We start from the raw sequence: 13,895 nt of genomic DNA on the forward strand, positions 1-13,895 counted from the left end.
TCCCCACATATTTATTACTCTTTTGATGGATAAAAAAGACTAGAAATTTTGACAACAAGTCTGTTATATGTTTATAAATTAAAGAAAGTTCCTTGCTTCACTGGAGGCTATTTCATTTATTTGTATGAAATATCACTCTACGTTGATTGCAGTTGGAATACATTGTGTCATCAAATTTGTTTTCTTCTCAGAAAAGAGGGGGTAACCGCTAAGTAATGATGGTGCTTTTCACTTGTTCCACTTCTTCACTTCCTCCATGAAGCTCACTATGGTGTTGTACTGAGAATTCCACACTCTATTCTAGTACCTGAAGGCAGCATTAGCCATTGCTAAGTTGAAACTTTGTGATTTAGCTTAAAATACTTCAAAATGTTGTGATAAGAGTTCAAAGACTATGGAGACAGTCAAATAAGTGCTTTTTTTATCACTGATGGAATTTAGACTAACTGTATTAGGATGTGTCATTTCCCCAAATTGACAGTCAAATCTGATCCTGTGAGACAAACACTGACATCCAAAGTTATGCACTCGTGTTTGTGTAAGATGCACAAAATGCAACCAGAGAAACACACATTCAATGAGATGGATCGACAGACGGAGTGTGTTTTGGAGAGACAGCGAGTGAGACCTGTGCTCTTAGTTTAACACTTGTGCAATTTATAACCTCTGTATTGTTGACTTTGTTCTTGCACAAACACCGGACTCAATCGTTCCCACAAACACACACACACACACACACACACACACACACACACACGCACACACACACACACACACACACACACACACACACACACACACTATTATTCTCCATCATGGGACCAATCTGTATGACATGAGCTTCTAACCCACTTGAAATTTATAGTATTTTCACAGTCTCTCATTGCTGGTTTCCATTTCTCCCTCTTTCTCATCCCTTTATCATTTCCTCACACACCTGCCTCCGACTGTGTGTGTATGTGTGTGTGTGTTTGTCTTGTCAGAGCAGGTGCAAGAGACCGTCTGCATCTCTTCTGCATGAATTCACTGATCCTAGACCTGCTGAGATATGCAGGTTCATGTGTGCATGATATTATACAGTGCATACAGGAGAAGAGGAGGAATGACTGAGAAGAGATGAAGGGAGGTAAATAAGTAAGTTGAGGGAGGAGGAAAAGTCTATGTTCGTTGGTTGCTCATCTGGAACTGATTACACACACACACACACACACACACACACACACACACACACACACACACACACACACACACACACACACACACACAACTGATAAACCCCCATCATTCTGGCTATATCCAGTTCAGACTGTGTTTGTATTTTTGAAGGAACTAAGATTATTTTAGCTGGAGTTATTTTTAAGTTTTTTTATCTGCATTCTCAAAAAACTAAATATGTTACAAGTTAAAAGAAGGACTTACAACAGACAGATCATGGTGGAGGGATCCAGTGAGACAGTCCAGTGTCCAGTGTTGTTTTAGTCTTAAACCCTGGTGAAGGTGCTGCATCATAGGAGATTTTACATGTGCGTGCGAGTGTATGTGCCAGGCTTTGCCCTTTAGGAGCTGTCGACTTTGGGATAATTCCTGTTCCAAATGCACACACATGAAGATTTTCCATCATGACTTCTTGACATTTAGTGAGGATCTCCGGCTAAATATTCCCTGTCGTAGCCACAGAGCTTCAGCCCAACATCGAGGCGGCATTTTCTGCCCCCAGGAAACCTGTGAACTCTGTCGTCCCGCTTTTGTGCCTTACACTGGGGGTAAGTGGAAAATGCCACTTTCACACCTTTAGAACAGAGCCAGACCTGCATTTTGTTTGCCAAAGCAATGTATTTTTGGCAGACAGCCCACAACCATGTCAGGACCAGGTATATAATCGTTCCCCCATAGACAGTATATCAAGAGCCTCATCCATGGCCCTCCATTGAGGTTTGTCAGTAGTAAACATCTGTAGAATGGCATCTTGGGCTTTCATTTGTTTCTGTCTGCGCAATGAGTTGCAGTCTGCCCTGACTCATTCATTTCTACACATGAATTCAGTAACGACAGCTCATAGGGGGCAACGTCCAAATCTGGAATTGTGAGACATAAATCTATTACATTGAGGGGACCTTCCTTTTGGGAACAAAAGCAAGGCTCCAAAATGTATACAATAAGACTGTAGGGTGAATACTGGATGTAAGGTGATGCAAGTAGATGTTAGGGTTAGGCAAACACAGTACTGAATGTGTGTGTGCATACATGAGCTAGACATAGTTGGGCTGGGTCTTCTTTTGCTTTCCAACCCACATTTTGAATTTTTTAATGCTGAACTTCAAATGCAGACAGAAAAAAAACAGCGACCAGCTGTATTTTTTCAACAAATCTTAACAATACTATTTTTAAAACACACACACACACACACACACACACACACACACACACACACACACACACACACACACACACTGACAAACTGACAGACTAAAAGTTGCCAAGATCATTGTCCAATTAGGTTGGATCCCGTCTCACTAGCTCTCTCTGTTCCTGTCACTCACTCCATCCTTGCACAGGAGAACTGAGGATATATTTGTCTGTCCTTGTAGGAGGAAATGAATCACATGAACTCACATAGACTATCTGTGGTGCTGAGACAGATTGAGTCACTCACAGCATACTGATGAACTCAGGGGTGAAGAGACGGCTAGAAGACGGAGATAGATGGGGCGCAGGAAGGAGGAAATATAATAACTCACAGTTTTAATTCACATTCCGGTCTTACTGCAATTGTCTCTAATAATCATATTGAAAATTACATGTAATAAAACCCTTTAGATTTACAGATTTTATTCATTAAAACTCTATTTTTCTAGCTTGAGCTTTGACTTGGCTGCCAACAGAGTACTGAGCTAATTACAGTGTGTGTGTGTGTGTATGTGTGTGTGTGTGTGTGTGTGTGTGCATTTTGACTTGGGGAATGTAGCTCAAGGTCACTCCTGTTGTAATGGATGAGCCGAAAATAACAAAATGAATCATTATAAGAGGAGAAATACAGAAATGGGGTCAAAGAGAGGGCACTGAGACCAAGAGTGTGTGTTTGTTAGGTTTGTTTTGCATGCTAATGGGATTAAATGTGTGCGTTGTTGCAGTTTTAGTGAAACCTCCCCTCATTCCTATAGCTCCATCTCTCTCTCTTGCCCGCCTTGAAACCACAGCTCTCCTTTCCTCTTTTTTTCCTTGAGGTAAGTTGGCTGCTGCCCAAATCTCAGCTAATTTGGTCCAACAAGGCCCTCATCTCAAGGACCGTACACCGTGTCCACTTTAATGCTGTTTTGGTTGCCTGCCTGCTGTATGTATATGCGTGTGTGTGTATGTGTGTGTGTGTGTGTGTGTGTGTGTGTGTGTGTGTGTGTGTGTGTGTGTGTATGTGTGTGAGACAAGGAGATAGAGAGGATTTGAAAGAGGCCAAGAGAGATTTTTTTTTCTTTTTCCAACTACCTTTTGGCAAAGATCTCACTTTTCTACTTCTCTCCAAACTCTCAAGCAAGGTTATTCACAATATCCTCACAATAGTTTCAAGAATAATCGATGACACATTTTGCTGTTGTTGACTGAACACAAGGGAGAGATGCTGACAAAGAACGAATGAGGATTTCAGATTGAATCTGTATTGTTGTTGAACTTTTTAATGAGCGTTACTGAAAAAAAGAAAGAAACTGCAAGCATCAGTTAAAACCACCACTTCTGTTTTGTTGTTGTTCAATTTTCTCCATGTTGATTCCTTGCATTACAATAACTGATGAAACGGTAAGTGCAGCTATAGCGATAAAGCTAATATTAACATGCTTGTTTGTTTATTATTGTCAATTGAAGTGGAAAAAAAGGTTCTTTGTGGGTAGTTTATAGATTTTATGTTGTCAGTCATATAAGAAAAATGTATCAGCTTTTGTGCTCGATATTTCCAATAAGCAATAACCACAGCATGTGCTGTGTTACAAGGGACTCACTTTGTCTTCATTAAAATGTATCATGGCGTCAAATGCCAGATAATGCAGTATCACAGCAAAATGTATGGTGACCTCTCAGCGGAGCAGAACATTCTTGCATTCTTGAATATGTGTCTGCAACTCAGTCCTCTTTGCTGCAGTCTGCCTGCATCCATGTGTGCCACTCCGCAAACATCTACGTCTGAGTTGGACACCGGCAGCTTGTTGGCTGGAGTGTGTTTGGTAGCTTATGCCAACCAGGATTATGTGTATTTGTAGGCCTCCTGCATGTGTGTATTTCTATGCTTTTACAAACCATGTTCTGTTCATTTTGCCCATCTCACAAGGCAGTCTTTATCCATAAAAACACACACACACACACACACACACACACACACACACACACACACACACACACACACACAAACACACTCTCTATATATCTTGTGGTCTTGTGGTTTGTTGACATAGTCAAGCGGGCAGCTCTCGGTGTGAGAGGTTGCATTTTCCTAATAGATGAAATGTTACTTTGTACCCCCCCCCCCACACACCACACACACACACACAGAAGATGTATTAATTGCAGGCAGGTAGCAGGCTTGCTATTGATAGAGTCTTGTTTGTGTGTGGCAGACTGTACATTACATTCACTCTGTTTTTATCGCTAACACTCTCTCATTCCATAATGTCGGCCACCAAAGAGGCCGACCACATGCAGGTCTAGACGGTTTTATAGTTGTACAATTTAATCGCTAGAAGGTTTCAGCACACAGCATTTAAACATTTCACTAATTAAGTGTTAAACAGACTATTCTGTGTTTACAATGTGTCAGGAAAAGAGCTTCTTGTTAATAAGTGCCTCTGCCTAGTGGTCTGGTCTCTGTTTTTGTGCCTGCTTTGTCAATCATCCGTCTATCTCCTAAAGTCGGAATGTCCCGATCACACGACTACTGATTAGTGACAGATACACATACATACAAGTACTGCATCTCCATCACTCATTCACTGATTAAGCCTCAACAAAGAGCTCATGACTTTAAGTAATGCAATACATGCACAGCCTCCTCCCTGGCATGATGATGTGCTGACATTATTCAAGTAGCCGTCCCAGCAGGTTGATCACCTGTCACTACTGGTAGTGTGTTCGCTGTCTAACTACTCAGCACTTTATTATACAATACATGCAAGTAAAGTTGTCCCTATTAAATCAGTCGCATGTAAATTCAAGGTCTTTATAGGTCGACAGTAACTTTTAACTGATGGTGAATGTAATGGCTGTTGAAAGCAGCTTCATGGAAAATTAATCTGTAGGCAAGATCGAGCGGCTATTCCAATGACTACAACATTGCGGTCTGCTAATACAACTGGGAAAATACTGGACACTGTTGCATTTAAATCTGTACACTATAAAAATCATCATCATCATCATAACATGATTTGAAGAGCTGACAACACAACTAGGGCAGAGGAACAGAGACATGTTTTCACAAGATATAAAAGAACCAAAAATGTTGGCAGTACTGAGATCTTGGCCCATAGCAGTTGAGTACGCATTATTGCTAACTGCTAGTTTCCTCGGGAATGAGTGGCTCTCACTGGAGAATCAGCTACTTTGGTTTCTGTTCTGAGAATTCCAACACTGACCTCCAGTACTGAAAGCAGCACTACAGTCTAGCAGGAGATTTGCACTTTTCAGGAATCACTTGAACAAGATAAGATTGAGGGTACACCTAGTACTACTAAAAAGTGGCCTTTTTTAAAGCTGAAAGCTACTGCACATGTTTTGTTGAATTGCAGAGCTTTTAAGCAAACACACACTAGCTGATTATACACTGATGCTGCACCTAAGCTGACAATTAGCTCAATTTTCTCTCAGCGCCAACTCAGGTGCCTCAGGTAAAGATAGATTCGCAAGGAAAAAACAATTTGTATTTAATGAGTGTTTGTGGGATAAAGTGTGTAAAAATAATAGAAAAATATTTTGTGTTTGGTGTCTTAAGATATTGCATGTACTTTTGGTAAACCGGATTATGTGGATATTATATTTTTACATGTTTAATATCTCCTTCTAAGACACGAGTGAGAAAGAAATAGCTCATGACCTTAGCTGGCTGTTCTTTCTTCTTCATTCCTTTTATGGTAAAGATAATTTATTCATTCCTGATTGTGAGAATTTGATTGTCCAGCAATTAACCTCCTCCACAGAGAACTGGTGACTGTTTTATCTTTCAGAATTTTAGAAGCTAATTTACTGTGCCAAGATGGTTAACAAATGCTTCAAAGTCACACCACACACTCAACACACACACAATGGCTGGCTGCAATCAAACAAAATTTACTAGCAAGAGTCCTCATAATGTAAATCCCTGCACTTTAGGGGGAAGGGTGGTGTGTAATATTGTGCAAGTAAGTGGTTCAGTTGTTCAGGTCTTGATGAGCAGGACAGTGTGTTTCAAAGCAGCTCTGCCAAAATTGTGTGTATGTGAAAGAGTGAATGAGCGATAACTCTTATTACATCATGTTTTCCCTCATTCTTTCAGATACGAGTCCAAACTAATGCCTTCTGTCTCTCTCGCTCTCTCTTTCTCCCTCTAGGATCCCTCCTTCTCTCTCCTCCTCCATGATAAGCTTCAGGTGCCCAACAGTTCACGGAGAGCATGGAACGAGCGGGACAGTCGCTGTGATGTGTGCGCCACTCATCTGACTCAGCTCAAACAGGAAGCTGTGCACATGGTCCTGACTCTCGACCAGTGGGACCTGTCTCCCTCTTCTTCCCCCCCTGCTCTGATTGGAAAATATGGATCTCAAGGAGCATCTGGATCACGGGAATGGCCTCCCCCTTTTCTTCCTTCCTCATCATCCTCAGCTGCTTCTGCTGTTTCACATCCTCCTCATACTTCCTCCCTGTCACCTTCTCCAAGCCCTAGCCAGACCCCAACACCCAGTCCGAGCCATGGACCACCCAATCCCAGCCATGGGAGTCCGTCAGTCGGGCAAACATTGACTTGTGTTTCCACAAACCAACTGCTTCAAGGTCCGGGACACAGACTGGGGTCCAAGCCCAGCTCCCTGGGGCTTGGAGGGGGGATGGAAAGAAGGAACGGCTCACCAAGTTCAGGAAAAGTGTCCGGTGCCCAACAGCAATCAGTGACTGGAGTAAACAGCCCTGGGAATAACAGTGGCAGTAATAATGGGAGTGGAGCAGCACTACAGACACATCAGCCTCTGAACCGAACAAATGGAGGGGTCACTCTCTATCCATACCAGGTAGGCTACAAGATACAGCTCAGTACTTACGTCATGGTCCAAACAGTCCTGGTCAAATATTACTCCAATACTAAAGCTTTTTAGGCATTAGACAGAACTGCTGTAAATACTCAGACAACAAAAGCTAATTACAGATCTTCAAATGCAATTACACCTTAGATTTTAAAACTGCCCCAACATTGAACTGAGCAAAGCTTTCAAACTGATATTTAGGGAATTTTTTGATTCATTATTTCCACTATTAAACCAAACCCACAGAGAACGACCACTGTGATGATTTCCTCTCCTGTGATTCAGACAGCACGCAGCCCATCACATTTAAAGAAGAAATAGAAAATCAACAACTGACTTCAAAGATTTATGCTGAAAGTAACAAGAAACAACAACATTCAGAGAATTGGAGTAGAGTCTAAAGTCTAATATTTGTCAAAGAAATGTAGTTGAGTAAAAATACAGGCACTCTGAATATGTACTCAATACTCAAGTAAATGTACCTACTCTGAGTCATCTCCTCTGCTCTCCTCTCCTCAATGACAGTGACAAGCTTCTCGACAAATTGAAAGGACCAGACATCATGTCCAGACTAGCAAGGACAAATAACTCAATGCTCTTTGGTCCTCACCAGCTTGGAGACATCATGTAATCAATTGTGATTGGCTCGCCTGTTTCTTTTGTATAAGCGTTCTCTATGAAGTTTCTGAGGATTGTAAAAGAGAAGCACCTTAAGTATAAACTGACTGCATTCTAGTCTAGTCTAGTCTAGTTTGACCCTTCAAAGCACTTGACAACACATTCACTGTCTCACACTGCTGGCAAAGAGTGCTTTGCAAACTTGCGAACACGCTCACGCACATAAATACATGGAAGGCGTCAGGAGCTGCAAGGGGGTTCAGTGTCTATCTTAAGGACACTTCCACACTGCTACACGACCCACTCCTGAGCCACAATACGTGCATGAAACAAACCATAAAAGAGATGTGAATAAAAATATATAAAAGAAGTTGTTTTAGGGGAAAACAGGAAGAGAGGGAGCGTGAAGAGATAAGAGAGGAGGATGGAAGAGGGGAGAAAACGCCTCTAGTGATAAGAGTGGTCCAGAGGTGTATGCAAGAAGAGCTGAGACTCCAGGGGAGATCTAGAGGTGTGTGTGTGTGTGTGTGTGTGTGTGTGTGTGTGTGTGTGTGTGTGTGTGTGTGTGTGTGTGTGTGTGCGTGTGAGTGTGTGTGCACGCATACGTGTACTACAGATGTAATAATTCATACAGTGATAATTAGAACTCTGGGGACTCTATGTCACACACCCTCCGTACCCCTTCACTCTTTCACTCTCGTTCACTCTCGCAGACACACACACTCACTTGCACACACACACACACACGCACACACTTCACTTCATGTATTTCTTACGCTTATTTCTTTTCTACTCCCTCACACATGTGTTTGCTTCATGTTAATTATATCCTCTCTCACTGTTTCTCATCCTTCTTACATTGTTATTCAGTCCATGACTTGAGTCAGACACTGAGATTCAAAATTGTTGATGGGAATTTCTTTTTCAGTCCCTGGAAGTTGTTACCCTATCTTGTTTTACTGGTCAGAAATAAATGAGGCACAACCTTTATATCTGGCCTATCCCTTTTGAAAAAGACATTTTCATTCAAATGTATTTGATGGTTCTTTTGTTTCAATTCATTTCTTAACATCAGCTCAAGAACTTATAAATTATCCCTATCAGTATATTAAATACACAAGATAAAGTGTGTGTAAGCTTCAGAGTGCAAGTGTGCAAACATTCTTTGTTAGAGGAACACCTCGAACAATAGAACAGTACTATTCAAGAGCCCTTCAATAAATTCACCCTTCATGAGGATTATAATCTTCAGACTTTACATTGTAATCTGTATGATTTATTGCAGCACTGTGCCTAACAAAGTGGCAAGTAGTATAACAGTATGTTTGCTGTGCAGGCTTTTCCCTGTATCAGTATTCATGTGAGAATGCAGATAAAAGCTAAAAAACAGGATATGCCAGCCTGCTTTTGTGTGTGTATGTGTGTGCTTGTGTGTGTGTGTGTGTGCTTGTGTGTGTGTTGTGTGCTGCATGTCTGTATTCCATGTTTGAAACTATAAATCTGTTGGTAGGTGTAAGATTTTAGTGTGTCTGAGTGTCTCGGCTGTAAATTTGACGGAAATGGTGTTTCAGCAGGAAAGGAGAAAGAGAACATGATCATAAATCACCCTTGTTTAGACTCATCCGGGGGGGCGGGGGGCAGAGAGGGAGGAGGAGCTGCCCAAAGAGATGAGTGAAAACTGCGAATGGAGACGGGGACATGAGGAGAGAGGAGAGTACATGATAGAGAGATATAGACAGTAGATGGGTGTAGACAGAGAAAAGAGAAAGTATGAAATTCTTAGAATGCTTTACAATGGCTGAGGATCAAAACGCTTGCAATGATCATCAGCCAAAACCAAAATCTCTTCCACCATGCTTAAAAAAAAAAAAAAAAAAAAGTGACAGAAGAAAACAAACCCATGTGGGGGGAAAGTGAGAGAGAGGCTAAAGGCAAAGCACAGCAACAGGAATCCCTGAGCTTTGTGGAAAATGTAGTTTCACACACTCTTCAGAAACACGTCAAGCTGCAGCAACACTGATGTTAATTCCATTTTCAGATAGAATAAAAAAGAAAGCTGAGAGGAGGAAGAGGAGGGGGAGGACACGCAGACAGATAAAGAATCCCATGTGTCTGCAAGTGTATCTGACATTAAAATCTAGCACGGTCAGCATTGTGGGAGGCGATACGGACGTGATCTCCACAGTAATGGAGTGAGTGTAAATCTACACCCCCTCCATTGGGATCAGAGAGCGGCTTGAGACTACAAACATTTCTTAATGTTATGAAACCAATTCTTGCAGTTCAGCTTAATGTAACGTAACAAACAATGTGATTATCATTACTGCTGCATGCCAGCCCCTTATCTACTGCATACGTAGCTCTAGTATGCCCCGCCCCTTCTCTACCTGCATACCCAAACCCAGATGAAAGCTTGAAGAAAAAAAACCCTCTCATCTAGTCATCTCAGCGCTTCACTCTCGTGGGACCCGCACAGCACCCTTAAAGTAGATCGGCATGTGCACTTAGAGAGAGATGCCTTGATTTTGTTTTTTTGAGAGATGTAAAATCTGGATTAAAGATGTGCAATCTTTGTTTAGCATAGTTGTCTAGCACGTGACAGTTTAGAGCTCAAACCCGGAGCCTTTGTGTGTGGGATCTACCTGTTCTGTCCAGTAGCCGATGAGCATAAAAGAAAGGTTCAGACATTAATTCTGTTTGTCTGTACCGCTCTGTGACGTTACTGATCTCGGATCATTAAGGGCCTCCACCAGAAAAACTGTTAAGCTCAGCACCTTTCAAATGTGTAAAGTAATACTCACCCTCTCCTTCTCCTTCTGAAGACCCACTAATGCTATGCACGCATCCTCCACACGCTTCTATTCCTCATAGGGTTTGATAGTTGCTGACCACATTTGAGTTGAACCTCGAGTCAGTTTGAGCTTAGGACAACACGAGCATTGAATAGTAACTGAAGTATAGTTTCATTTAAATGAGTTTTTTTTTAAATCCAAAATTACAAAACTTTATTAAAAAAAAATGTGGCAATGAATCAGGAGGAAGTTCACTAAAAGGATGGAACACAGAATTTGGTGGCAATATACTTTTTTGGTGATAATATACTTTTTTGCCTTCGAAATATCAAGACTGAAACCTGCCTACTCGATACATAGACAATAAGAAGGTTAGAAAACATCTTTACATGAAACAAAACAACGCTTGACGACTACCTCAGACCGTCTCGGTCTCCTGTTTGTCTTTTTCAACTCGTGTTATCGTGCTGCCCATGTTCTGCCTACCAGAGAAACATTCTGGACAGAGATGTTTAATAAAATGGGAGTAAAACAGATTTGATATGTATATTTATGTTTGTATCCCTCAGGCTGTTTTTCAATTGCTTATTCAATCTACTGTATATGTGTGGATACAGTATAAAGCATATTCATTCCCACCTTCCTCTGCCTCGTCCTTGCCCTTATGTCTAACACTCTCACTCCCTCACACCTTTGTCTCCTTGCCTCCTCCATCTAAACATTGCTAGTCATTAATAACAATCTTTAATGTGACCTGTGCACTTGCTTTATTTTGCTTCCCACTCAATCTTGCATCCCACTGTCTGTTTCTGTAACGCTACTTTCAATATGCATAAACATCCAGTTTCATTTTCCTACTTACTTTCTTCTCTGTGTCTCTCTCCTTCCCCCAGACCAGGCGCTCTCACGCTCTTCTGGTGCAGTAAGCAGTTAGATTGGTTTAGAGATTGTGTCTATTCCACTGATAAAAGCAGACAAGACCACACACATACAAGGAAGTGGAAACGCTTCCTTTTTCTTGCCAAAATTCTGGCACAAATCCTATGCTGTTTGGCCATGGTTGGAGACTGATGGAAAAATTCAAGAAATGTAAGAAAGACAGATGAGGAAGGTGAACGCAGGGGAAATGGCGTTTGTGTGGTAACGAAGATGAATGAGAAAACTTTTACCTTTTTTTTCTGAGTGTGCATTTTTTTTATCCTTATCTTTCTAGAGAAATCTGATATCACATTATTCAAAGTCCAACACAGACCCAACAATCTCAATGTTCTGTCAAACTCTAGTCCGTGTTTTCATTGATTACACCGTTATTTTCTGCCTGTATTGTTTTTCTATTATTCTCGTTATATACTGTATGTGTGTGTGTGTGTGTGTGTGTGTGTGTGTGTATATATATATATATATATATATATATATATATATATATATGATTACATTATGAACACAACTAAATAAAAATAATCTAAATCAATTTAATAGGCATTACCATGCTTATATTCATGTTTTCCTCTTGCAGAGTAGCAAGTTGATTTCAAGAGTAATGGGGGGGGGGGGGTATTCAGCCATGTTAAGTAAGTTTCAAAATATTATTTTACACTGCAGTTTTCCTGCTTTAGGCAGGGTTAGAGGTGTGAACAGTTGCAGGATAATGCAAAGAGGAAGTGATGTCTATGACAGTGAGGTTGCAGGGTGTTCCATACTGAGGAGTTAGAGTGAAGGATGTTCCCTTAGCAGGCAACCATGAGGCAGCACGAGAAAGCACCTGTAAAGCTCGTCCAGCCTGGCGTTAAATGTTCTGCACCCTCACTGACTCACCACATCTATAACCACCTTTACTCTAGTTTTAAACTCACATTAAAACCAGCGTGGACATTTTCCCCCTCACTGGTGGGGTCATTTTCCTCTTCCCATTCATCAGGATAAATGAGTAACCTGTACAAATGCACAGGTATTCCACAGAGATCACTAGGATCCTTATTCCAGAGGGTCACCACCAGTGCTTTAATAATGCAGTGGTAGAAAGCCAAGTTGTCACTGGAAATGGATGTAAATGCACAGAGGAGTGTGGTATATAAACTATAAAGGCACCTAATTTACAATAGGTCATTTATCAATGCAATGGGCTGTGAGCGTGGACCTAAGGAGCCCCCAGCAGTAAAAATACACATACTGCAGCAGATTTACACACCCTCACACACACAAGTGCAGAGGACTGTGCACACTGGAACATGCAAGGACACACACAAACATATTCACAACATGCATACAGGTACATACTGACTTTTATACAAGCTATATGGGAACTTTTATTAGAGTGTGTGGTTATGATTTAGGTGCACCGCTGTCTGGTTGTTGGCTACACATAAAGAACTCTAATCAATAATCCATATCTATTTCACGAATGGTTTGCCCACACACACACAAAGACACAAACACACATGTACAAAGCTGTTAAATGTGTCACGTAAATGCCTCTTTACACATCTGTGTGTGTGTCTGAGAGAGAGAGAGAGAGAGAGAGAGAGAGAGAGAGAGAGAGAGAGAGAGAGAGTAACACTTCCCTTTATAGACAAGAACCGAGGTAGGGTGAAATGAGATAAATGAGGAATAGGAAAAAGGGAGAAACAAGATGTGAGATATGAGCAGTGTTTCTCTTTCCAAATATTTATATTAACTACAATCTCTTTCTCAGATGATTAGCTAGTATTTTCTGTTCATATCAGAATTATCAGCTGAGTAAAGATATCCAAAACATATCAATTATTTCAAAAGGAGGCCTGTATACAAAGATAAAGGTGCTGCATACAGGTGGTCTACAGTTTAGAAGATGAAACATTCGGTTAAATTTAATTTCATAAGTGTTTAAAGGTCCTTCCCCACTACTATGGTATTTAATAAATCGCAAATGCCATGAAGAACAATCCAATAACCAAGAAGAAATGCAAAGTGCTTAAGATGGCAGAATAAAAGGACACAATGAAATTAGATACGATAGAAAAAGTACAGGGAGGGATGAAAAAAGAAGGATGGGTGGAGGTGAAGGAGGGATCATGAGGTTAAAAGGGAGGAATGGAGGAAGGAGGATGTGTGTTATTTTCTGTCTGTCTTGGACCCAGACAACCTTCTGCTGCTGGTTCTCTGTGATCGCTGGAGAGCTCAACGGCTGTGTTTCTGCCAAGGAGAACACACACGGGCGCAGACACACACGCGGGCATGCGTTGTTCCGAGACTTCCGTAA

At 41.2% G+C, this 13,895-nt stretch overlaps 1 protein-coding gene across 1 annotated transcript in view; it reads left to right on the plus strand.

Moving 5' to 3' along the window:
• kif26ba (kinesin family member 26Ba) overlaps positions 1 to 13,895 on the plus strand; it is a 78,241-nt gene that overhangs the window by 17,003 nt on the left and 47,343 nt on the right. Inside the window, exon 3 of the mRNA XM_086187330.1 lies at positions 6,564 to 7,235. Within this exon, the coding sequence (XP_086043456.1) occupies positions 6,564 to 7,235 (672 nt within the window). The remainder of the gene's footprint in view (positions 1 to 6,563; positions 7,236 to 13,895) is intronic.

The sequence above is a fragment of the Aulostomus chinensis genome, chromosome 2 (assembly GCF_037954235.1).
Source record: "Aulostomus chinensis isolate RoL2024-O1b breed Wild chromosome 2, RoL_Achi_v1.0, whole genome shotgun sequence".
NCBI lineage: Eukaryota > Metazoa > Chordata > Actinopteri > Syngnathiformes > Aulostomidae > Aulostomus > Aulostomus chinensis.